This window comes from Eschrichtius robustus, chromosome X (assembly GCF_028021215.1).
Source record: "Eschrichtius robustus isolate mEscRob2 chromosome X, mEscRob2.pri, whole genome shotgun sequence".
Classification (NCBI taxonomy): domain Eukaryota; kingdom Metazoa; phylum Chordata; class Mammalia; order Artiodactyla; family Eschrichtiidae; genus Eschrichtius; species Eschrichtius robustus.
The window spans coordinates 92,825,354-92,853,220 of NC_090845.1; the positions used below are offsets into that span (position 1 = coordinate 92,825,354).

At 36.5% G+C, this 27,867-nt stretch overlaps 1 protein-coding gene across 1 annotated transcript; it reads left to right on the forward strand.

Moving 5' to 3' along the window:
• The first annotated feature begins 286 nt into the window (after positions 1 to 286).
• FAM199X (family with sequence similarity 199, X-linked) lies at positions 287 to 27,867 on the forward strand. Its single transcript, XM_068533701.1, has 6 exons — positions 287 to 796; positions 8,606 to 8,825; positions 18,154 to 18,303; positions 18,681 to 18,842; positions 19,921 to 20,187; positions 21,474 to 27,867. Exons 1-6 carry the CDS (start codon positions 600 to 602, stop codon positions 21,642 to 21,644), a joined length of 1,167 nt encoding a protein of 388 aa, XP_068389802.1. The 5' UTR covers positions 287 to 599; the 3' UTR covers positions 21,645 to 27,867.

Genomic DNA, 27,867 nt, shown 5'->3' on the forward strand with positions numbered 1-27,867 from the left:
GACTGCGGCTTGCTGCTTAGTAATCAGCCGAGGGTGAGAAAGCGGAGGAGGAGGTTGACCTGAAGCGCCGGGCCTCTCCAGCGCCTGGAATCCCTGATTCGACGCGTGGAGGGCAGGGCGGGGCGGGGCGGGGCGGAGCCGGAGGCGCGGGCTGCGGCGGGCGGAGATTCAGTTCCTCCTCCGCGCCAACAGGGGGCACAGGGAGCGGCTTCCCGCCGCCTTTCCCTTCCCTGCGGGTGTCGGGCTGAGTGCTGCAGTTGCGAGCGGCGAGCGCAGTGGGCGGGCCGGTTGGCGGCGGCGGCGCGGCGCTGTGCTGCGCTGACTGGGCTGGGCCGGGCAGCGGCAGCGACGGTTGAGGTGGTTAAAGAGGCCACTGAGGCGCTGACTGAGTGGCCGGCAGGCGTCTGTAGCCTCGAGCAGCCGCTTCGTGCCGCTCGGCACTCCCCGGGCAGCGGTGGGCCGCGGTGCGCAGCCTGCCAGGGAGCTGCGGCGGGCACACCCCGGCGGCGGCGACAGCGGACAGGTTAGAGTGGGGGCAGGGACGGTCGCGGGAGCAGTCGGGGGCCGGAGAGGGAGCCCGAGCCAGGCCATCTCCAACCATGTCCGACGAAGCGTCAGCCACCACTTCGTACGAGAAGTTTCTAACCCCCGAGGAGCCCTTCCCGCTTCTGGGACCCCCTCGCGGGGTGGGCACCTGCCCGAGCGAGGAGCCGGGCTGCCTGGACATCAGCGACTTCGGCTGTCAGCTCTCGTCTTGCCATCGCACGGATCCGCTCCACCGCTTCCACACCAACAGGTACAAACCTCCGCTGAGGGCAGGGGCAGACTGCCCACACCCCTGCTTCCAGCCGGAGAACGCCGGGTTCCCCCCATTCTGGCCCTCCGCCTCGGGTCTGCGTTTCCAGTCGCCCCCTCCCCCACCTTCCTCCGCCCAGCGCTCATTCCCGGGCTCCTTCCCTCTTCCCCTCCCTATTTCACCCCTGTCCTCCGATTTTCCTTTTGGCCGGCATTTTACTCTCTCTCTTTTCCCCCATTCATCTTCTGACCCAGCGACTCCTCCCTTCCCCCTCCCGCCCCATCTGTACCCTGTGAATCCCAAACCCCAACCCTTGATTCTTAGATGCTTCCCTGTTTTCATCCACCCTCAAAAGTTTAACCCCTTCCATTTCCGGTACAATCCAGTCCTCCATAGAGAGGATTTCGGATGGCTCAAAATCAAAAGTCGATCTTTTTGAAAGGTGGCACTTTAAAAGCTAGAATCTACCTTTTCCCAATTTTTAACCTGTCTCATAGCCCTGTTTCCACCTCCCAACCCCCCATTTTTTAGTGAAGCTCTAGGAAACCAGGCGATTCTTTTTTTTTCTTTGCTCAATGAACTCTTTGCCCTAGCGCTTTAGGCCCTGCCAAAATGTATAAGCTTAAATCTGGAAGATTCCTTCCTGAAGCACATCCTTTGGTTTGCTCCCCCAGTGGAAGGATGCAGCGAAGCTTAGGATGGGCTTGCTTATACAAATTTATTCAGAGGGTGCATCCCCTAACTGGTTTTATTGGAAGGTAGAGTGTTCTGGAGAATTCTCTGATGCAGGCATTTGTGTTATATCAAATGTGGGGGATTTGAAGATGTTTTACACATACCCCAACCTATAACATAGGTGCATATTATATGTATATGTGTGTATACACACACACACAGAAGCCTGGGAGGGGGTGGAGAACAAGGGAGGAGGGAGAGAGAGAGGGATTCAGCTATGGAAAATACTGGAGTTGCATTAAGGAGTCTAGTTCTGATTTCTGGTCCACTTTACAATATGAACACAAACAAATCCTTCCACATTCTAATGCCTTTTGCATGCTCCCCCCAACCCCTTAAATCAATCTACAGAGTTACTAACCTTCTACCAAGTACAAGGAATATATAAAATATGATTCTTACCTAAAAGAAAGTTATAGTCTGGAAACAAGGTGTTACAATTAAATAATCATACAGAACATCGCTATAACACATTTGAAAAGAAAACGGTAGTAAACTTGTTACAACTGTTCCAAATCCTCATTGCAAAAATGAGGAAACTGAGGCCCAGAGAGAAAAGACTGTGTTAAAGTTAATAAAACCGAGTCAGGCAAAGCCAGGATTACTCCTTCGGAGCCAGTGATGAAACTTGGAACAGAACTAATGGCTCCAGTGTTATAAATGGTTGTTATGGTTTCTTAGACTAACTCACAGAAACCCATGATGTGACTATAGCATGAATGTAACATATTTATGAAATCAAGTGTGCTTAGAATTGTTTGCATTGGAAAATAAGGTAAAAGAATACTTGTGCACGTATTGGATATTTTAAGTTTTGCAGCACTGGAATAAATCATATACACAGGAAAGTTAAATGATCTCAGAATTAGCCTGCTCTGATGATGAGGGCAAAGGAGTGGGGACAGAGGCTGAGGGTAAGTGCTGCCAAAATGTGTGGGGGTGATGGGGAGGGAAGCATGGTGAATAATACATTTCTTACAGCTTGTTCTGTTCTTTCTCCTCCTCCCCATTTTTTCCTTGTGTTTTTCTACCCCTTGTCTTACAGACCTTGGTAGGGTCAAGGTTGTTTCCAGCATGAGGTGGTGAAGATAGAGGGGGAGGTTCTTGTTCAGCCCCAGTTTTCCCAAGTCAAGCATTTTTTCTAGTTACTGCCTGCTTTCTTAAAACCCCCCTCTCTTACCCTACTTTTCACAAGGCTTCGAATGGTAGCAGGAGGTCTAGTCTATCTTGCTCTGTACCCTCCTCAGCTGAGATAAGGGGAAGCAGAATTAGCAATTCTTACAGCAGGTGATGTTTCTGCCCTAGGCTACCTTGCTTTTTAAATCTTTTCTCCTTCTGGAACGTTCTGCCTTCTTACCCCGCTCCTCAGGATGGCGTTTGAGAGGACCATATGCTTCCAGTTATTTCTTTTCAGGGAGAAGAAAACAGCTAAATCATGTATGTGGGCAAAGTTTAGTTTAGGGAGTTCTTTTATTTTGGAGTTGTATGGGTCACAGCACATCATTCACCAATTCAAGCAACAATCCAAAACAAATCAGATCTGAATAGTTGAGTTCTGATATCGTGCCTTGGGTTTAATCATTATAAAACAAGTTTCATTGAAAATAGAAAGCTTGTCAGTGGGTAGGTACTTGATTTACGTTTATTTTGCTTCTTCCTTGTTACCTGATAACAAAACTATGGAGATTGTTTAAATAATGCTGTCGATAAGGGTCTTATGGTGATGATGATTTTGTGTCTGCTCGTTTACTGGACTCTGGGGTATCTATGCAGTCTTCATTAATCAAAAGAGTCAAGGCACTATTACTTATGATTCCTAAGTTTGAATGTTTGTTGCGTTTAGAGTCACCTGTGACTTAGATTGGTGTGTCACTGGTCTGGGTTCAGTGGAAAATAAATTACACGAACATAGCCAGCTTCCTGAGAATTCACTTTTCTAGGAGTATCTTTTAGGATTTTATCACCAAGTTGGGTTTGTCTAGAATTTGGGGGGAATAAAATAAACTTCAGTAAGCCAAAAAAACTTAAAACATTTCATTTTTAATTGAAATATCAATATGGAATATATATATAGTTTCTAAGGCTTTTTTTTTTTTTTTTAGTTTGGGGACAGGATTTTTCTGGTGTAATTGTGGGTTTTCTCTTAGCATTTGTCCACGGTAACTTCCACTGTCATCAAAAAAGGATATCATTTAGCAAATTGAAAAAAAATATAATGATATTGGTAGGTCATGTAATTAAGTTGCGAGATGAAGGAGGTTAATATGAACTACTCATTGTGTTATTCTCTTCCTCTTTCAGGAGTACATCAGTACTTTGACATTGAACAATTGTGAAAAGCATGTAGGAGGACAGTGCCTCACTTTTGTATACCCTATTGGCAGGATACAAAATGAACTACGTATTGTATAAAGCAGTTACTCAGTTCTGTGATTTCAGAGCCCCATTTTCAATCACCATTAACTAGCAGAAGCCCAAGACTACCGTGTGCCTTTTGTTCTACCCACAGTTTTCCTGTCTTGTTAGAGAATTAGAGGTGCAGAAGAGTTGTGAGTTACAGGTGGGAGAACCACGTTTCATGAAGTGAGATGTATTACAGAGGCATGAGGAATTTGGTTTGGGGGCTTGTTGTGACAAATTGAGAATGGGGATCAGGCTTTGGAGAACTATTTAGGCTAGAAATGTAGATTTCTAGAACAGAGATTCCAGTAGTGTGATAGGAGTGGAACTGTGGGGTTACAGAGGTTGAGAGAATAGAAGACACTTTTCAATAAATTTAGCAGGGAAAGGAAGGAGAGATGTGGTAATTTGGGAAAAAAAAGTGAAGGTTTCTTCGTTTGTTTTTTGCCTTGTTTATTTATGTATTTTCCAAGAACAGATATTTTAGCTCCTTAGAAGCAGCCCACAGGAAAGAGAGGAATTGACAATACAAGAGCAGGTGGGATGACAGGAGATGGATGGGATTAACTCAAAAGGCCAAATGGAAGAATTAGCCTTAGAAATGACATGGAATGTTGTTTACTTCCCAGACTGTAGAGGGGGTAGGAGGGATGGGTAAGGATCCCAAGACAATGGAGGTCGCTGGGAGGAGAGTTGGAAATTTGAATGAGTAAAGTAGGGGGGTTGTGTCATCTGCTCTAACTTGGGACCTTGATGGCCTGTTGGGCTCCAGAGGAGTAGCAGAAGTCAGGGTGGCTGTATGGGGATTCTGGCAGGGAGTCAGTGAGGAATACAAAGAGGACTGTTAACTGAGAATAAATGGCATGGATTTGGAATGACTTTCATTAACTTGACAGTAGGACTGTATTCCACAGTGCTCATTGGCTGGATTCTTATCCTGGGAGGTAATAGGTCTACCTGAGAGAGAAAGGGCTGCAGAAGAATGTATGTGGTGCACATGCTTTTCTTAATTTTAGAAAAATACCGCTGAAATCTTTTCATCTGTGTATTCTTGCTGAAAAGCCTTGCAGATAAATGTTCTTGGCTTTTTTTTTTAAATTAAAATTTGGGCAGCAAGCCTAGTTATTGAGTTAAACCCCATTTCATGGATTCTTTTCAACGTTTCTTTTAAAATATGGAGAAAGTCTCCTTTGTGAATAATTGCATGGTTATAGCTAGGATCTTAGTGTTAGGTAGTTTTCTGTTAGTGGAGTAAGATGTAAGGGCTTTGTAAATTTGAAGAGTTCAGTGCTGAGCACATGTGCACAGTGCCCTTCCATTACACATTTGAAACCAACAGAACAGTCTAAAAGCATCTCTTAAATTTCTATTATAAAAGTTCATTATAGAAAATTGTGGGCATATACGAAACTGTAAAGACCACTTATGATCCTTTTCACTAAAGATAACAGCTGTCTACATTTTGATGTTGTTACCTTTTTTTTTTTTTTTTTTTTTGGCCGTGCCACATCGCTAGCAGGATCTTAGTTCCCTGACCAGGGATTAAACCCCCACCCCCGGAGTGGAAGTGCCGAGTCCTAACCATTGGACCGCCAGGGAATTCCCTGTTGTTACTTTTAATGTTATTTCTTTTTACATACATAATTTTAAAAATCAGGATCCGGCTATATATATAATTTGTGACTAGGTTATTTGCAGTTACATTTTCTTTTCTTTTTCAATAAATAGCCTGAAAATATGATCTTTAATGATTTTTAAAACACCATTATTCAGATATAGATATATCATTTAATTATTCCCAATGTTTTGGGGGCATTTGTTTTTCCTTTTTTTGCTATTATAATATTGTTTGGACATGTTTGTGTATACATCTTTTTTCCAAAATTCTATTTGGGGAAACGGATAGATTCTTAGCAAGGCAATTACTGAGTCCAAAGGAATGAACCTTTTTAAAGCTCTTTATATATACACTACCAAATTGCTTTTCAGAAAGATTATGCCAGTGCCAATTTAACATTCCCACCAGCAGTGGATGAAAGTACTTCCTACTTGGTTTTTATCTACCTTGTCTTAAAATAATAAGAATAAGAATGTTTGCATATTAGAAGATAATAGAATTTTTTAAAAACTCAAAGTACTATTTTTCTATTTTGTAAATGATTGTTTCAAGTATGAGACCAATTTCCTTGCTGCTGTTAATTAAAAAAAAAAAAAAAAAAAGAACAAGGAGCTAAGGCTTCTAAGAATACCCAGAACCTTGTAATATCTGTTATAAAGTTATAGATCTGGAAAACTGAGGAACATCCTGATTTTGCCCTAAGGTAAGAGCACAAAACCAAGCAAATTCCTGACTCCCTTGTCAGTGATCTAATGATTAGGTTATTAAATATGGCTTAGTTTTTAAAAAAGAGTCATTATTACTCGTGAAGGGAAACACATTTCTACTAAGTTTTCGAAGCTAAAGAGAAATTCTCATTAAAAACAATTATCTAACAGCTTTTCCTAGTACATGACACAGTGCTTTGGCGCACTGAAGATGCTGACTAAATGTTTGTTGAGTGTGTGAAAGGACAGAACTTTCACTGTAATTGTCATTCACAGCTTTCTATTGCCTTATTGCATGACTGAGGCAATTTGGTTAATTCTACCAGGTTTGTTGATTTTTTAAAAATGAGGATACTGCTTACCTAGCAAGCACGTGATGAAACTAGGTAATATTACAAGGTATTCTAGGATTCTTAGGTGAATTTTAGGTTTTTGCCTATCTATAAAAGTTTGTTGACTTCTGCTTTTATATTACTGAACTATAATAGTTTAGAGTGTGTGTGTGTTTCAGTGCTTTAAAATACTCTACCTTTAGTACAAAGGAAAAGGTGCCATAAAATTGTCAGGATGCCCAAATTTTGTAAATCAAGAACTTTGGAATTAAGATTAGCTATATAAAATAAGAGGGGAAGTTTAAAAAATGAATACACAATTCAGGAAAAAACTGGATTTAATGAAAGGTGAGAAACAACCTAATAATAGGTAATAACAAGCTTTTCTTCAGGAAGTCATTATTTTAGTACCTTATTAGTATCAGATATACTAAATCTTGTCTTAAGGGTTAATTTCCCTAGGCTACTGCCAAAGCAATGAAGATTATCTCATTAATAATATAAAGCTAGTGGAAATTTATAAAAGAAAACAGATTTGTAGATTTCAAGATAAAAAAAAAAAAATAAATAAAAATATATAATACTGCAACGAATAATACAGACAAAATGTTAATATCCTTAACATATAAAGAACTCTAACAAAATCAACAAGGAAAATAGTAATACCTAGTAAAATGCTGTAGCAAAATAGCTAATAATTATTTTTAATTTTGCTCTTGCCAGTAATCAAAGAAATAAAAATTGATATAAAAATGTTTTTCTCCTATCAGCTAGGTAAAATTTTTAAAAATGAAAATTTTGGTGCTGTTAAGGTTGTGGTGAAATGAGCACTCTTATGGACTGCTTTGGGGAAGGCAAATTAGTGCAGCCTTTTCGGAAAAGGCACTTGGCTAAGTATACTGTCACCCTTAGAAGTGTTCATATTCTTTGACTCAGTAATTTCCTTTCAAATAATCTATGTTGAGAGATTATATATTTAGATAAATAATTATAAACAAAACGGTTTCATCTCAGTATTATTTGTAATACCAATAAAAGAATTGGCAACGGCCTAAGTACCTATTATTGAAGGAGTAATGGTAAATAAATTATGATACATTTAATCAGTGGAATATTATATAGGCATTAAAATGTTTTCAAGTAATATAGTTGGGTAAATGTTCAGTATATAATGTTAAGTGAATAAAAGTAGGATACTAATATCTATCTACACACACACACATACACACACACACACAATGCTGATTCTGTAAAAATATACATATGCATGTAGAAAAAAGTGCCAAAACATTATGGATCAGTTATTGTTAGTTAGTGGAATTATTGGTCATTTTAATCTTATTCGTCACTCCTTTCTTGTTCCAACATCTTTGCAATGATCCTGTATATCATCAATATGTAAAGGTTATTTAAATATAAGAAACACTTTGAGCTTCTACCTGTGTACTTTGTTGGTGCTTTTCTCTGCCCTGCACTGGCTACTCTCTTCTTTAATATTAATAGCTGCCATGTATTGAGCACATTTTATGTCTGCTGAGTGCTCTGTATGCATTCTCATATAATGTAAATAGTAACCGCATTTTAAAGATGATGACCCAGGCTTGGGGAGGATTTGTTTCGCTTCAGATCAAACAGCAGGCAAGTGACAGAGCAAGAATTTGAACTCAGTCCGGCTCCAGTCAGACAGATATGAAAGTAGAGAATAGTGTAATGAACCCCATATACCCATCGTGCAGCTTCAACAATTACATATGGCAGTGTGCTTTATCTATACCCCTACTCATTCCTCAGCCCCTTCCTTATAATTTTGAGACAAATCCCAGACATATTCATTCATAAATATTTTAGTATATATCTTTAAAAGATAAGAGCTCTTTTGAAAATAATCACAATATCATTATCGTATCTAAAAATATGCTCATATTCCTCATAAATGTACTAATCGTATCCTATTTGTATCTTAAAATTGTGTGGATTCTGTAGTTTCTGTTGTGATTTCTTTTGTGTTGTTTTTAAGGTGGAACTTAACTTCCTGTGGAACAAGTGTGGCCAGCTCAGAATGCAGTGAGGAGCTGTTTTCATCAGTTTCTGTTGGAGATCAAGATGATTGCTATTCCCTATTAGATGATCAGGACTTCACGTCTTTTGATTTATTCCCTGAGGGGAGTGTCTGCAGTGATGTCTCTTCTTCTATTAGCACATACTGGGATTGGTCAGATAGCGAATTTGAATGGCAGGTAGGATTTTTTTTCTTATATTGCCATCATTACTCCATAAGTAGAAGTATGAATTTCTGTTTTGGTATTTTCATCTCTACCTTAAAGTAAATTTCTCCAGTGTTTATTCAGTCTTGGAGATTCTCTGACAGCATTAAGAATTAGAAGAAATATGTATCCTTTATTTTTGCTAACGTACCTTTTAGGCTTCTCACGCTACAGGTACCTTTTGTACATTTTCATGTAATTTAATACTTGTATAATGTTCCTATTATTATATATCATTAGTACCTTTCTGTGCATTAATCCAAGCAAATTTTCTCTTTATTGATAAATGGCCTTCATGTCCTTATAGGCACAATACCTTTACATCAAGGTCACGTTATATATCTAAGATCACAAACCACTACATAATACATAATTTTTCATTGTTATTAGGAATATAATTTCTCATTCTGTATTCTCTTCATATGTAGAGATGTTTTTCACCTAACAATGTCTTTTCTTCTGTGGCACATATACCACATAAAATGGCTTTGTGGCAAATTGCACTCATCATAAGGCAGCATTTCCAAACAGTCTTTCAGAAAATGTAGATCATGTTATGGCAACATCCATTTTCTGATTGTAAAACACAATAACGTTTGAAAAAGCTTTTCTTGCATACAGCAACTGTTATATTCAACAAATACTTGAATATCTACTATGTTTGAAAGCCATCTAAATACTTGAAGTTGTTTTCCAAAAGATGAATCAAACATTTTATTTCAAGCAATTTTTATTAAAATATCAAATAATACCAAATAGCATAAAATTAAAAATAGGTCTCTAAGTCCCACTCTTCTGTGGTTACCACTGTTAAGAGCTTGTGCAGATACAAGTATGCTTGCACAGCGTTAAAAACACACAAAGGGACTTCCCTGGCGGTCCAGAGGTTAAGACTCTGCGCTTCCACTGCAGGGGGCACAGGTTCGATCCCTGTTCGGGGAACTAAAATCCCGCATACTGCTCGGTGAGGGCACCCCCCACCAAAAAAAAAAAAAAAGACACACAAAAATGGGATCATACTTCAGCCACTGTTTGGCCCTCTGCTTTTTTCAACTACCTGTACTATATCTCATTCTTTTTGATAACTGCATCATAATTTAATCAGTTCCCTAATAATGAATATTTAGGTTGGTTTCAGTTTTTTCTTGTTATAAACAATGCTATACTGAAAATTAAGAGGCTTTTAAAGAGGAAAATATAATCCACAGCCCCTCTTTTTAAATTTTATTTTATTTCAAATGCTTCTATTTCATATACAGTTGTAAATATGATTTGGATAAAAATTATTTAAAAATTTTAAAAATTGAGATAAAATATACCATTTTAATATTTCTAACATGTATAATTCAGAGATTTTTAATATGTTCACAGTGTTGTGCAGCCATCACCACTATCTAATTCCAGGACATTTCTATCACTCCAAAAGAAACCAATGCCTGTTAGTAGATAGTCCCAATTTCCCCCTGACCCCATCACCTGGCAACCACTAATCTACTTTCTCTATGGATTTACCTATCTGGATATTTAATATAAATGTACTCATATAACATGTGGCCTTTTGTGTCTGGGGTCTTTCACTTAGCATAATGTTTTCAAGGTTCATCCATGTTATAGCATATAGTATTTCATTCCTGTCTTAAGTCAGCTCGAGCTGCTATAACAAATACCATAGACTGGGTGGCTTAAACAACAAACACTTATTTCTCACAGTTCTGGAGCCTGAAAGTCCAAGATCAGAATGCCATCATGGACAGGTGCTGGTGAGCACCCTCTTCCTGGTTTGCAGATGATTGCCTTTTGCTGTATCCTCACATAGAGGTGGGAGAGAGAGATAGGTCTGGTCTCTTGGTCCTCTTATAAGGTCACCAATCCCATCACACAGGCTCCACCCTCATGAACTCGTATAAACCTAATTACCTCCCAAAGCCCCACCTCCAAATATCATCATGTTGGGGATTAGGACTTCAAGATATGGATTTGGGGGGTGACAAACATTTAGTCCATAGCAATTCCTTTTTATGGCTGAATATTCCATTTTATGGATACATAACATTTTGTTTATTCATTCATCAACTGATGGATTGTTTCCACTTTGGGGCTATTATAAATAATACTGCTATGATCATTCAGGTACAAGTTTTTATATGGATGTATATTTTTAATTCTCTTGGATATACACTGGAAGTTGCTGGGTCATGTGATAACTTTATGTTTAACTTTTTGGGGAACTGCCAAAATGTTTTCCAAAGTGGCTGTACCATTTTACATTTCCACTAGCAATACATGAAAGTTCCAGTTTCTCCACATCCTTTCTAACACTTGGTATCATCTTTTTTATTATAGCCATCCTACTGTGTGTAAAGTGGTATCTCATTGTGGTTTTGATTTGCATTTCCCTAATGGCTAATGATGATGAGCATCTTTTCATGTCTTACTGACCATTTGTGTATCTTCTTTGGGGAAAATGTCTATTCAGATCCTTTGCCCATTTTTAAATTGCATTGTCTTTTATTGTTGAATTGTAAGAGTACTTTATATGTAATGGCTACTAGGCTCTTATCATATACATGATTTGCAAAAATATTTCACGTTCTGTAGGTTGTCTTTTCATTTGATATAGTGTCCTTTAATACACAAAAGTTTAAATTTTATAGAACTCCAATTTATTTTTTCTTAGAGTTCTGTGCTTCTGATGTCATATTTTAAAAACCATTGCTTAATCCAAGGTCATGCAGATTTTTCATCTGTTTCCTTCTTAGAATTTTAGAGCTTTAGTTTCTACATTTAGATCTTTGATCCTTTTGAGTTACTTTTTGTATATGGCATGAGGTAGGACTTCCAAATTCATTCTTTTGCATGTAGATATCCAGTTGTCCCAGCACCACTTGTTGAAAAGACTAATTTTTTCCTTATCTAATGGTCTTGGTACCCTTGTAGAAATGAATTGGTCATAGGTGTTTATAGGTTTAGTTCTGGACTCTCGATTCTATTCCATTGATACATATATCTATCCTTATGCCAGGAAATCCTTATCCTTATGTTTTGATTACTCTAGCTTTGTAATAAGGTTTGAAATCAGGAAGTGTGAGTTCTCCCACTTTGTTCTTCTTTATCAAAGTTTAGGATCAGGTTGTCCATTTCTGCAAAAAGGGAAGTTGGAATTTTGATAGGGATTTCATTGAATCTGTAGATCAATTTGGGGAATGTTACTGTCTTAACAGTATTATTAAATATTTCAATCCATGAACATGGGCTGGAATGTCTTTATTTAAGCCTTCTTTAATTTCTTTCAATGATGTTTTATAGTTTTCTGTGTTTAAGTCTTATGGTTCCTTGGCTCAGTTTATTCCTAAACATTTTATTCTTTTGATACAGTTGTAAATGAAATTGTTTTCTTAATTTCATTTTTTGGATTATTCATTGCTAGTGTATAGAAATACAGTTGACTTTCGTATATTGATTTTGTATCCTGCAACTTTGCTGAACTTACATATTAGCTTTAATAGTTCTCTTTTTCTGTGTGGATTCTCTAGGGTTTTCTATATTTAAGATCGTGTCATCTCTGAATAGAGATGGTTTTCCTTCTTCCTTTCCAATCTGGATAGTTTTTTTTTTCTTCCTTAATTGCCCTGGCTAGATCTCCAGTACAGTGTTGAATAGAAGTGGCAAAAGCAGGCATCCTTGTTTTTTTCCTGATCTTAGGGGAGGAGCTTTCAGTCTTTCGCCTTTGAGTATGTTAGCTGTAGGTTTTTCACAAATGTCCTTTATTATCATATTGAAGCATTTCCCTTTTATTCCTAGTTTGTTCAGTGTTTTTATCTGAAAGGGTGTTAGATTTTGTCAAACACTTTTTCTGTATCTGTTGAGATGATCACGCAGTTTCTTCATTCTGTTAGTTTGATGTACTACATTGATTTTTGTATGATGACCCACCCTTGCATTCCTAGGATTAATCCTAATTGGTCATGGTATATAATCCTTTTAATTTGCTGCTGGATTTGGTTTGCTAGTATTTTGTTGAGGACTTTTGCATCGGTATTCATAAGGGATATTGGTCTGTAGTTTTCCTTTCTTGTGATGTGTTTGTATCACTTTGGCCTCATAGAATGAGTTGGGCAGTGTTCCCTTTTCTTCTGGATAAGATACTATAATAAAATTCTCATTTAACATATAAACTTTTTCATGATCTGCAAATTATTCACTTAATGACTACATAATAGTCCTGGTACTCTAGTATGCCAGAACTTATGAAACCATTCCACTATTTACGTCTGTTTCAGTTCTTTTTCTATTATAGATAACACAGCAGTGAGCATCTTTGTGTGGGTACTTTTTTATTTTTCAGTGCCTCATTTTTTAAAAATTTTATTGAAGTATAGTTGATTTACAATGTTGTATTTCTTATGTACAGCAAAGTGACTTGGTTATACATACATACATATATATATATATATATATATATTCTTTTTCATATTCTTTTCCATTATGGTTTGTCACAGCATATTGAATATAGTTCCCTGTGCTATACAGTAGGACCTTGTTGTTTATCCATCCTATATATAATAGTTTGCCTCTGCTAATCCCAAGCTCCCATTCCTTCCCTTCCCTACTTCCCAGTGCCTCATTTTTTTAAAGTGCACACTTTGTATTGAAAATAAGACCACAAGGATTCTTAACACAGTATAAGCAAATGGAGTTCTGATAATTCTGATAAATATTTTTTCTGCTTATTTCATGTGACTTAATTTAGAGTTATCCGTAATGTTGCAAAATGGCAGGCGCTTTTTAATTTTAATTGCTGACTTCTTCACTCATTTTATGAGTAGAGTGGAAAACTATCCCCGACCACTCACTGTTAATGCACATGACTGACAACACTGAAACAAAAATAAGGCCTGCCTTAGTAATGTGTTTTCCACTTCTGAAATTGGAGTGTAGGTACTCTGTTACCATGGATATTTGCCGTTTAAATATGCTGAAAGGTTTAAAATGCTCTCTTGTCTTTGTGGGATCTCATAATCATGAACAATAAATTACCCCAGAAGATAATTACAAATTATGTGTTAGGATTAATGTAGGCTAAAAATCGTTGACTGTAGTTTAAAAATTCGTATTACCTCTGTTGTGATTAAAATCTTCATCTGTTTAAATCTTTCTTTTAAACAGATGTTTCAGTTACTACTAAAGTAAATATAAATGATTCATAGATTCTCTGGGAAGAGAAATGCTAACTGCTTGATAAGGCAGGATTTTAACCTTAGAATGAAGTAGCATTTTAGCATTTGAAGTAGCATGAAAACATCTTGCCTTGCTGATAGTTTTCTTTGCTTGCAGTCCTTTAACTATTAAAGATATATTTGACTAGTCTTAGAACTTGAGAAATTATTTTATTGTTGAGCAGGAAAGCATATAAAATTTAAAGAGTGAGTAATTCAGCTGTCATGCTTGAAACCTAGGTACAATTTGAAATTGCGCATCAGCTGGTACAGAAATGAGCTTACTCATAAAATTTTGCTGCATACTGCAGAAAATATGGCAGAGGTTTGATTTAATTCTCCTTACTTGTCACAATTACTGATTCTAATATAGATATACCAAATATTGTTGTCCATGAAAAATACGAGATGAGAATTATTAAGCATTTTTACCCTGAAGTATATTATCAGTTATAAAATGGAAAATTGCTGTCTAATAAATACACAGGAGCACATACAATTAATTCTCCTGTACATCTGCAGCTCTAATCCCATATCTCCAATTGACTACTTGACATTTCCAGTTGAATGACCTTATTATTTAGTGCTAGCCCATTATCTGATGCTGAGTCCTTGATCAGTAATGCAACTTCCAATTACAGTGTTTCCATGGGGGAAAAAAAAAGACTCTGCTTTGTGACATGTCTTATAGTGTATTGTAAAATGATTATTGTCATTTCAAAGGACACTTGTACTTGCTTTTCTCATTATCACTGCAAACTCTCCATATCCCAAATTGCATTCTTCTCTCATTCCAAACTACCTGCAGGGCAGGACAGGCTGACATAGTCGAAAGCACTAGACTTGTGTCCTTCTTTGGATGCTGCCACTAACCGTATGACCCTCCCTGGATATCATTTTTCCCTTATTTGTAAAATGAGGTGTAGGTCTAGAAGATCTATGTAACATTACTTCAGGTCTCTTGCCATAAAAAATGAGGTCTTTAAGGGTTGTATGTTAACCAGGGTGGGTTGTATGACCGTGAAATGTTGCCAGTTTTCTTCTGGTCTCACATATGGCCATTTGACTATTATCCTTATCCATTCAGTTATCAAATAATCTTATAAATTATATTTCATTTGAAAATTTCCCTATGTGCTCCCATCTTTAGTCCAGGCCCAGATCACAAGAAAAGAGCTTCCTAATTCCAGTCTTTCCTCTATTTTGTCCCCATACTGCTTTTTAACTCATCTACCCTCAAGACCAATTTCATCATTACTACTTCTACTTAGAAATGTTATTGGCCTACTTCTTCATATCATATAACAGCTCTAGTTCGTTTGTTAAACTTTCAAATCCCTAGCACTGATTTTCTGTTTTAATTATATTGGTCTCCTTAACCTCATCCTATGTTTTTTTCTTCCACCTATGGTTTTATTAACTTATTCTCCTTACCTGAATACCTTTTCCTTTTCCCCATGCTGTCATTCCAAGAGACTACCTTGTGAAATTTAACCCAGCCACTTTAGCAACATGAGGTATTCTCTGAGGGTTTACGCTCCTTTTTTTTTTTTTTAATAGAATGTTGAAGGTTGAGCTTTTTTTTTTTTTTTTTAATTATTTATTTATTTATTTATTTATGGTTGGGTCTTCGTTTCTGTGCGAGGGCCCTCTCTAGTTGCGGCGAGCGGGGGCCACTCCTCATCGCGGTGCGCGGGCCTCTCACTATCGCGGCCTCCCTTGTTGCGGAGCACAGGCTCCAGACGTGCGGGCTCAGCAGTTGTGGCACACGGGCCCAGTTGCTCCGCGGCATGTGGGATCTTCCCAGACCAGGGCTCGAACCCGTGTCCCCTGCATTGGCAGGCAGACTCTCAACCACTGCGCCACCAGGGAAGCCCTATGCTCCTTTTTTAAAAGGGTTTAAAACTATGGCAAGGTGTAGAAAAAGGGACATACTGCGATTTATTGAGTATCACCCATGTGCCAGGCATGTTACCTTACGTAAATCTCTCAACAGTCCTTTGAGATGGATGACAGTAACCATAACTTACTGAAGACTCTGAAGCTCAAAGAAGGGAACTAACCTACACAAGATCACATGACTAGTGAGCAGTGGGGCTGGGATTTGATTTGAACTCTGTTTGGGATCTTTTAACCTCTCCCCAGAAAAAAATGGCCAAAGAATCATTAATTGCCTATCTTTTACCACCCACCCCCCAACAAACATGTAAACAGAATTAAAGGCACAAATTAAAATGCTTAACATACAGTCTGGCACTTAGCCGATATAGGCTAAAGATTTAGATGAATTCTTTTCTTAAGTTTTGAGAGTATAGATACTTTGAGAGTTCCTTTCTCTACCTAATTTATCAAAGGAGCTTGAAGTAGGGGAGGCCTTTCATCTGATAAGGAGCATCTCATTTTGTTTTAGGAACCCCAGGGAGATCTTTAACATAGTAATGTTGTGATTTGAAGTTTTTCAAAGGGAAAATAGCAAAATGTTTTACTGACGTTAAAGGCTGGAAAAGAGATGGCCTTCATGTGTGCATTCAGCAATCATTCTTTCATTACACTGACTAGGTAACATTTGGGCTAAGGGTGAACAAGCAGTGTTAGTTAATGAGATTTTAAAGGAAGTCATACAGATTGTTGGATGTCACTTATATGCTTAGATTCATCAATGACAGTCAAAGTGAAAATGTGGTTTTTAAGAGTAATAGCTAACGTGGATAACTTCATTCTAAACATCATGGTCACCTTGTGTAGTGATCAACCCCCTTTTTGTGGCTTCACTCATCTCTTCTATGCAGTTGACTCCCCAGTGCCTGCCCCCTTGTAGTTCTCTAAGCTTTAATCTTGTAGCTTCAACTCACACTATGTTTATATTATAGCACAAAAATTATATGTTTGTGCTATTGTATTATCTTTCCAAGTAGAATATAAAGTTCTTGTGTAAGGACCACGACTTACACTCCTTTGGATTCCCTGTACCTATTAAAGTGCTGTGGATACAATAGGAGGCCAAACACATGTGATTGCAGTAATCTGCTTGGATAAAATGGCTTTTATGTTTTGGTAACTTCAAAAGCCTAGTAATCACCTAGAGTTCAGATATAATTGCAAAGTCTATAGAACCAAAACAACAAAAAGGTGCTGTTTTGTGCATTGTAAAAATGAAAACATTATTTTTGAAGATTGTTATGTACCCATGGTAGAAGAAAATATTTTATCTTTCTGAAAAATGACTTAAACACATTTATTTAAAATTAAATCCATTCCAACTTTTGGAAGTGATGGATATGTTTATTACCTTGATTGTGATGATGCTTTCATGGGTGTATGCATATGTCCAAAGTCATCAAATTGTATATATGAAATATGTACAGTTCTTTGTATATCAGTTATAGCTCAACAAAGCTGTTAAAAAATTAAATCCATTCTAACTGATTTTTAATGGTCAGTATAAAATTATAGCACATATTTTTGCTGATTTGATTTTCTGTGTGTTAGGCTTGCTTGCTTTCTCCTTTGTCTACACGTTGTCTCTTGCCATTTTTTTCTAATTTTTCTTTTATAATACTTCTGGTCTTTAAGGTATTTTTCTTTATATTAACAACATATTTTAAATTAGTTTAATTGTCTCGAGGTTATGAATACAGACATGAGGACAAGGGCCATGATTTGTCTTTATATTGGCAGTATGTCTAGCACAGTGTCTGGCAAAGAGCCAGGTGGTGGCAGATCACTCAGGTCTCTTGAGATGGAGACTAGTGCTCCTTATTCATTATGCTGTGTGGGTCCTACATTCACATTATGAATTTAAAACCTTAATGATGATTGACTCTTAAGTTAGCATTTTAACAAGCCTTGATTGTGATTTTAAGCTTTTGGAAAATATCTCTCATTGAATAAGTGACTGTATATACAAAGAGTATGTTGATGTTGCTGCTTTGTCTAACATAGGAGTGGATCAGAGTTAGTGTCTTCTGATTCTGTATTTGTCATTAGTCTTTTATTAAAGTCATTTTTAATCAATGCAAAACATGTGGCATTTAAATTTATTTTAATTTTTCTTTCCCTGCCCCCTTCTCCTTATTTTTATAAAGTTACCAGGCAGTGACATTGCCAGTGGGAGTGATGTACTTTCTGATGTCATACCCAGTATTCCATGTTCACCTTGCCTGCTTCCTAAAAAGAAAAACAAGCACCGGAATTTAGATGAACTTCCTTGGAGTGCAATGACAAATGATGAACAGGTAGCGATCTCAACATTCTTAGTTAAAAGCATATATGTGGGGGACTTCCCTGGTGGTCCAGTGGTTAAGACTCCGCGCTTCCAATGCAGGGGATGCAGGTTTGATCCCTGGTCGGGGAACTAAGATCCCACATGCCGCCTGGTGTGGCCAAAAAAAAAAAAAAACCACACATATGTGAAGCTTGATTTATTGCCTATTTAAAGCTACTGGATAAATGTGGATTGCTTAGTAAATATGAATTTGAGCTCTAACTAATTGTTTTGCAGGGAACAAATATAATATTAAGTGCTTCTGATATTTAAAACATTAAAAATTACACACTAAAAGATCAGAGGTTTTGGCATTGATCTTGTTTATTATAATTTTTCATCATATAGGTGGAATATATTGAGTATCTGAGTCGTAAAGTCAGTACTGAGATGGGTCTTCGGGAGCAACTTGATATTATTAAAATAATTGATCCTTCTGCTCAAATCTCCCCTACAGACAGTGAGTTTATTATTGAACTTAACTGTCTCACAGATGAAAAACTGAAGCAGGTATGTAAAGAAAATACAGATTGTACAGCTATTGAAAATACCATTGTTTTATAACATGTATACTTGAATAGTCATATGTAAATACATAAATAATTAAGGTCAAAATCACTGCTGTGAAATGTAATATTAGAACATGTGGTTTTAAGAAGTTTTATGTACATCTCACCTGGCTGTACCTTTCTGGGACCATGTGGATCTAGAACCTGCTTTTTAGTTATGCAGATTTTGAAACCTAATTTCACAATTTAAGGGGTGGTTATGCTAAAGTATAGATTTATTCTAACTCAGTTTACAGAAGACCAATTGACAGAATCAAAATACTGATTATTGAGAGCTGTACTTGAGTGAACATCTGAGCTGGGGGATCTGAATAGTCTTATGCTGTAATTGAGCCTGGCTAGGATAAAACAATGAATTTTCCTTCTGCTATTCTGAGGTACACATTTCTGGTATCTTCTTTACTTCTCTTTCTCTGATGCATAGCTGAATGCGTACTTATGTTCTAATTTTTATTTTCTTGCATTTATCATCATTTATGAAAAATTTCTCTCAGTATTTCTCTCAACAGACATACTATAATTTTCTACATTCCAGCCCATTTTTCATTAGTATGGTAAATTGATGCCTTGCATTTGAAGACAGGTACTGTGGGCCCCTAGCTAAGATCTAGGAAACACTCTAATCTTAGATATAATCAGCAGCTTACTTAAATCATCTTAAGGTGCAACCTTTAAAAAATGCCTACTCTTATGCATTTTATTTTATTGTTAGTTTCTGTTTCTGAGTGTTATTTTCTTATAATCCTAAATTCTAGAGGCTAGTAGCCTTCCATTTACTGATTATATTTTATATGCTTTTAAAAATCTAACTTCATAATATGTATTCTAGAATTTTGAACATTGTCAATTTTTCTGGTACTTGTTTCTACATTTAGAGATTTCTTTTGTCTTTATATTCTACCTATGTGCATCTGTAGCACTTTTGACAATTTTAAGTACAATATTCTTCTTTTCTCCATTATTTTGAAGGCAGAATGTCGAGGAACAGCAGTAACCAGTTTTTGTCTGTCTGTTCCAAGGTCAGAAACTATATCAAGGAGCATAGCCCTCGCCTACGGCCTGCAAGAGAGGCCTGGAAGAGAAGCAACTTTAGTTGCGCAAGCACCAGTGGAGTGAGCGGTGCCAGTGCCAGTGCCAGCAGCAGCAGTGCCAGCATGGTCAGTTCTGCAAGCAGCAGTGGGTCCAGTGTTGGAAACTCTGCTTCAAACTCCAGTGCCAACATGAGTCGAGCACACAGTGACAGCAACTTGTCTGCAAGTGCAGCAGAGCGGATTCGGGATTCAAAAGTAAAACGTCTAATCAATACAAAACTTTACCTTTCAATATTAACATTAGTATTCCTTCATATAAATTTCTTGAAGAGTTATAATTATCCTGCTGTATAGATGCCTGTGGGTTTTGGTTTTAATTGAACAAGCAGGATTCTCTCCTATTGATCAAAGCCCTCTAGGCTGAGTGCTTTGAAATGCTGTTTTGACCCACAGCCATATTACCTTCAATTTTATCTGATTTTTATGTCTGTTTTAAGTAAGATAAATTGATGGAAATAATGAGTGAGTCTCAAGATTGCAATACTGACTGCAGCTTACTACTAAGCGGACCTTACCATGTTGCTGATGTTGCTGTCTATTAGCTCCTAAAAATGTTCTGTATGTTTTTTGTGTGTGTTAAATGTTTTCTTAATGTTTTAATCTTGAATGTTCCTTCTTAGCTCTTTTTAAAATGTAATAATGCTTTCTCTAATTTCTGTCTACTCTTCTGACAGTTGAAAAAATTCTGTATAATATTATTGGGCACATAAATAAGAAGTTTAAATGTATATAGAATGGTTCTGTGACGCTTAGCAGGGGAGTTCGGTTCCTTGCAGTGGCGACAGTGTGGAGCCAACTTATGGATGATAAGGGTTTCTCTATAACTCTTTGGGAACCCAGTGGTGACAAGGATACACAGTGATTCCTTCCCTGGTTCTTACCAAAGTAGCAGAAACATAGCCAGATATGTTGGTTGCCATGGGTTTCCTTTGGATATGTGGTCATTCCTTTTTGGCATCAGTTCACCAGTGACAAGGAATAGAGTACCCACTGGGTTTCTAATGGACTTTTAAGATGGTATTTGCTTAATATGAAAAAGACATGGTTCTTTCCCAGCCATTGTAAAATTGCTAGTGCTTTTGGATGAAAGGCACCTTAAAAGCATAAGCATTAGAGATTTTGACAATGTTCTCTATATTTGTATTCAGTATTGTTCACTACATGTTTCCTCTGCACTGACACCAGTGTGCCTTAATTTGATATAAAAATGTCTAAGAAATGATTGGTTATCCATAACTAGTCAAATGATCAAGTTTCAACCCTTCCTTATAAGAAGATTCACTGGTCAAATACCACTGAAATAGAATCTTGAAGAATCATTTTCATGTCTAAGTTAATGGCTCACTTACTGGAACCAGGATTGTACTGCAGAGGAATTTGAACATCTCTAATCAGAAAATATAGAATTTGATCCATAAAATACTTTGGGGTAGATAGGCCAGAACTGAACCTCACTGATTTAGAAATTTTTATTTTGACAGAAGCGATCCAAGCAGCGGAAGTTACAGCAGAAGGCCTTGCGCAAGAGGCAGCTGAAAGAGCAGAGGCAGGCTCGGAAGGAGAGGCTCAGTGGGCTATTCCTTAATGAAGAAGTGCTGTCCTTGAAAGTGACTGAGGAAGACCACGAAGCAGATGTAGATGTTTTGATGTAATAAGGGTGAATTTATCCGCGTTCTTTCTAAGCATTATTCTATCCTTATTTGTTTACATGCATCTTGACCAAACTTTTGTTGGTTAGGGCTGTGCTGATGTACTATTCATAATTTAGGTCTGTGGTTCTCAGCAGGTGGTCCTCAGACCAGCAGCTTCAGCATCAGCTGAGAAGTTATTAGAAATGCATACTCTTGGGCCCCACCCCAGACCTAGTGAATCAGAAATGCTGTGGGAGGGGCCTAGCATTGTGTTTTAACAGGCACTAGGTTATTCTGCCACACACTCTAGTTTTAAGAACCACTGATTTAGTAAATGTTTTGACTATTTAAACTTCAGGGTGGTTAAGTGGGCTTTTTCAAAGACTAGTACTTTTACAGTTTAGAAGACTTTAAGGTACTGCTGACAAATAGTCTATTATGTCAGTATACATATGTAGAGATCATAATTCAGTTTCCTTCTTAATGTTATGATTTCTTAGTTTAGTTTTTCTAAAGGGCCGTAGCATAATTCTCAATTCCTAGTGGACATCTTTTTTCCAGGTTGGGGTAGGGTGTGGATTGCTGTTTACAATAGTGCCTTCATTAGGTTTAGTTCTATCTGTTTTCATTCATTATTAACTCAAAGGTGTAAAAACAGGCCCTGATATCTTTCGTTAGGTTTGTTTTTGTTTTTCACTTTATGTAAATTCAGAATCCTTTCTGCAAGTGATGACTACTGAGAAAATAATGTTACTAGTGGCTGAATTTTAGACTTGATGCTATGTTGATTAATATTCAAATGGCAAAATCAATTAAGCAAAACAACCAATTCTACTTTTCCACTGCTTTTTGAAATTTTAGGCTGTGAAACGGTTTTAAAGGCAGAAAATATCTCTATCAAGTTCTTTTGTAGGTCTTTTTATTTTCAGCACAGCTCTAATTTTTAACTATTTGGTGTAACAGCTTCTGGCATGTGAACAGGTTAATGTTCAAAATTAACTAAAGAAAACCCTTACAGTTCTGCTAAACTCTATAAATCGCTAGAAATACACTGAGCAGTGAGATATAAAAAAAAAACTTAGCTTCTTGGCTACTAATAGAACTCTAATTTTAAATGTGAACTCATGGAGTCTCTTTAAATGTTTTCATGGAGAGTTTGTTATGAACATTAGAAGTAGTGTGATTCCTTTTATTTTTCCACAAATCTTTAAACATTCACATGGGTTAAAAAAAAAAGGAAACTGATACTACTGACAATCAAGCTGCTTTCTGACTTTCATAATTTTCTTTTTGTTGTGGAAACTTGGGAGGTAATCATAATTTTGTAGGAGGAGTTGTAATCAATAATTTTTTAAACTCTAGAGTCAGCGGTTGATAGAGTCCTACTTTTTTTTTTTTACATTGTATCATATCAAGTAACCTGTTAAAAAGGTTAACAACTTAGATTCTTAATTCTCAGTTGATAGAAAGGCCTAACCTTTTCTTACAGTCATGTGTTTTGAAATTTTGATTTTATTTTGGTTCCCCGAAGGTTAAAGAATTGAAACTGAGGAAAAAATTGATATATTGCAGCTTTGCTGAGGACTGTGGTATGGTTGTAACATTTCGAAGACTACTAAATTCATACTTCAAATTTTTACTAAAAAGTATATACGTATATATGGTTATCAGTTGGAGTAGTCCTTCTGACTTTCCTCTTACCCCCTGTTTGTGCTTCTAACTAGCTTAGAGGGCCCAAAGAGAGCTTGGGGATAGATCCCAGAATATTCTGAGGAAGACAGAAAGGGTCCACCTCGTTGTTTTCCCTTCCAAATATATTAAGAGTAAATGGAGAGAAGAGCAAATACAGGTGAATTCTCTACCTGCTCTTAGCAAAAGCAAAATTCCAGGGAATGATTGCCTGTTCTCTTTACCTGCTCTTCAAGGAAAACAGGCTACTTTTGGAGATCATAGAGCAGCATTTATCTATTAAACACTTGGCAACAGTTTACTTGACAGTGACCAGTAGAAGAAAATCCTAATAAGACCAATTCCTCTATTCTCCCAACAATCACGTAGTCTTACTACCCTAGATTTAACTTAAGTCACTATTAAACAAGTTTACCAAAGCACCACAGAGCCAATTTTTAAAGTTTATAAAGGTTTGAGTGTTTATAGTAAAGTGCGCCTTGAAATTTTGTGTAAACTGGATGCGCTGTTTTTACGGTACCATAAATTAGAGAGAGCTCATTAAGTTGGCTTGGAAGAGATTGAAAGAATGAAAAGAAAAGAAATTAAGCAACTTGGGTTTGCTTATCATCGAAGAGGGAGATTACAAAGTTTTTCTCTACCTACCCCCCCACAAATAAACAGCAGAAAAAGACAAAAAGTTCTCATCTTTGTTAATGTGCTATACTTTTTTTTGGTTTTATTGCCTCCTGTAGGTAATTGAAGTTTGAATTCTTTCTTGGAATAAGTAATAAATTCAGTCTGGTCTCTTTCTGAGTTCAATTTAAAACAAATCCAACTCAATATTTATTTCTTTTTAAATATAAACCCCAACTAACCAATTAATAAAAATGTGAGATTTATTTGCTCCAGTGTCAGTTCTCATCTGTAGAGAGTTGATGTTGGAGCAAATAAGTCTTTCCTTTTAAAAATCAGCCTTCTTAACTGAGGGCATGATAAAAAATAAGCCTTGTTAACTAAGGGCATGATAAAGTCACATCAGATTTATCCAGAAACATTTTATTAGAGATCTCGTATGTATGTCAATTATATCTCAACAAAACTGGAAAAAAAAAGATTTCGTAGAAGCCTGTCGGTCCCTACCACAGCTTTTAAAAGTGTGAACCTTGAGTTTAAACAAAATGGCATGTCTTTTTCCACAGTTTTGCAATGGAGTTAAAGTAAGGCAATGTAGTATAATGTGTAGTGGAGTATAAAGGGCTAATTCATTCTATCCCAAGAAGAACTTAGAGTAAAATAACTTTTTTTTTCTTGAGACTTGTCTTATTTTTAGTTAGGTGTGTTGGCAGTTTTGTCCGTTTCGTCAGTCCTTTGGGTTAACTAGATATTGCTGAATTAATCCCAGAAACTGACTTGTAATTCGATGACTCCATGAATTGGGTGGACATTTCATTTTATTTCGCTCTTAAAAGTGCTAAAACCCCTCATGAAGGAAAAATTTCAAGAAACTATTGTATAAAGGTATCCAGATTCTGATGAGCTTTAAAAATTGTGAAATTGATCAAATGTCTTCATATTTAAGCCAAAAATGTTAGTACATGACAAATATAGAAGTCTTGTTCCCAGGATTCTCTAGCAGAATTTTTTGTTTGTGGCTTACTCTATATAGCCTCATGTGCCTTAAAGGTGAACTCTGTACTTTTCGTCAATATCAGGCTGTTCCAAACTCAAAAGTAATCTAAATGTTGTAATTCGTTTTATAAAATGCCCATGCTGTTGGATATCAGTAAGCAAAGGCATTAAATCAAACCACGTAATCAATGATAAGAGTGTATAACAAAACAAAAACCTTCAGATCTCAAGTTTCATTTGCATAACTTGATTTTTGGCCCAGCTAGGTCATGGAAGAACATTGAAGTCAACTAAAGTATAGCTTAATGTATTCTTTTATTTTTTCCCCTGAAAAAAGTCATAAACCAGAATACTTTTTTTTTTTTTTGGCTACGCTGTGTGGCTTGCGGGATCTTAGTTCCCCGACCAGGGATTGAACCCGGGTCCTCGGCAGTGAAAGCACAGAGTCGTAACCACTGGACTGCCAGGGAATTCCCGAGAATACTTTTTAAAACCAGATAACTCTGGAAAGATAATTTTCAAGGCAAAAGTACTTCAAGAACAGAGATTATATAGCAAGTTGATTCTCTTGTTAACTTTAGGAATTCTTTGTATTCATTCATGTAATAGCTGAACATTCCTTTTCCCTTTAACAAATTACCTTTTAGCACTTCTATCTAGAAGAAAAAATGTTTGCTTCGAATTGGGAGGGGGTTACTTAAAGTCAGTATATAGTTTGAGATGGTTGATAGGAAAATTTCCAGTTACATTCAAATAGTAGTAGTGATGTTGATTACACTGACATTCAACATGTCTAAACTTAGAGGTAAATTTAATCCTTAAAAGGACTATTAGGTAGAAAATAAGTATTTGTATACACATGTACTGTGGTAACTTTGGATTCATTTTAAGTCTGACAAAGTAAGATAAGTTTTATCTTTACAATGAAATTATGCTAAGTGGCAGGAGGTATCTGAGAGATATTTAGACCTAGGCATCCCTGTCAGTATCTGGAACATAGCTCCTTAGAAATGCTTAATTCTTATTTCTTTGGAAAATAACTTACTTATTTACTTATTCCAAAAGGCTTAGAAGGAACTCTGAAAATTCCTCTAGGTTAACTGGCTATTAAGAGTAAGAAGTCAACTATACTTTGATAAAATTTTTTTTAAGGATAAAAAAGAGTAAGGAGGTTGCATGGTATAGCTGAGTTGACTCACTAAAATTTTATTTTCATATTTTTTCTAATATTAAAATTATTTGTTTTAAGCCCCCCTTCACAATTATATTTTAAATTAAGGTTATTAATGTTTTAACCTAGATCACATAATGGTAAATTAATTTTTAATTAGATATTCATACTGAACTTGGAGGAACTGATTTGGTCTTCTCTGATTTCAATATGTAATACTTTTTATTGTTAAATTTCTTTGTTACATCTTTGTGGTCAATGGAACCTGTGGAAATCTGTGTTCTTTTTTTGTGGTGAGGGATGGGGGTAGAAAAGAGGAGAGTTGTTCTAATTATACATATGCATTTTGACTATATAAAGGTAGATGTAGAATTAATATGTATAAATGACAAGTTAACACTTACCTATTCTGAATTGTTCTAAGGAACAGTGGCCTGAAGCCATGGCTTGTTTTGTGGAGCTGCTTGCTCTTTAATAGTAGCTGACCAATTGGATTTAAGTTGAGACTTTGGGGTTAGGTTATCAAGCTGAGGCTTTTAGGAATGGAGCAGACCATGTCTGTTCCTATAGTAGATCAATTTAATTTCTCCTTTGAGTACTCTAATTTAGATATAGGTATTATCCATTCTAAATCTTTGTGTTGGGAGTTTTATAGAACTGTTTTCAAAAGCTATTAAGGATAAACACAAGTATATGTAAAACATTTCACAAACGGTTAAAACTTTCAATTTTTTGTTTTAGTTTCAAAGGTTAGTTATGTAGCATCAATATCATAACCAAAGCAAGTAGGAAGTTGACTGGTTTGGAGAATCTTCAAGTAGTCTTAAATACTGTAATGTATCAGGTTGTTAACCAGGATTTTTTTCCTGTATTTCTGCTAAATGTATTACTATATTAATGCACTTTTGTATATATAACTGTCTTCTGTACATTCTGTACTTACTACAGTGTATATAAAAGCTGTTTTTCCTGAAGCTGTGAGGGAAAAGCAATAGCTGTAATGCAAGTCATTTCTATTTTGAGTTTCTTCTTGTACTTGAAAGTAGTAGTTCAGTAGTTAAATCTAAATGAGTATATATGGTTGTAATTAAAATGGCAATGTGGCAGAGCTGTCTTTTGAAACTGATTATCAGAATGAAAAGTGTTTTGGTTATTAAGAACTCTTGTAATATTTTAAACTGTCTCTTTTGATGTACCATGAATTCTTACAAACCCACTGCTGCTTACTACTTTATACTTCTGATTCTACTCCTTTTCATGTCTCATCCCAGAACATTTATCAACAGAGAAGAATTTCTCTCTTTTCTTTTGCTCATGGTTTGGTTAAGGCTTCATAAACTTGTTTTGTGAAAGCTCCAATTTCCCAAATGTCATTGGCAAATCATTATTTTTCCTGGAAAGATCAGATTTCTAGAGAGATTAGCATTCATAGTAAGTGAACATTAGGTCTAACATTGTTTACAAAAAACCAGATCTATTTTCCTTATATATTGTTCTAGAGTCTTTTTAAGTTATAATTATATAAATGTCTGTGAGCAGTTTTATGTATAGGTACAGAAGCAGATCAGCTTTTCAGCAGCAACTTTATCTCCTGCCACCAGAGGGAGGTCTGTGGTTGCTCTCTCCTTCGGAAAATGTCTTAGCTGCTTTTCTTTTGTTTTTAATTTCAGAGGTTGGAATTGACCTCATGCTCAAAATTCCTTTTGTGATATTAAATGCTCTGATTTGTTAGTCAAAGGTAAGTTAATTGAGCTTGTTTAATAAAGCCAATAT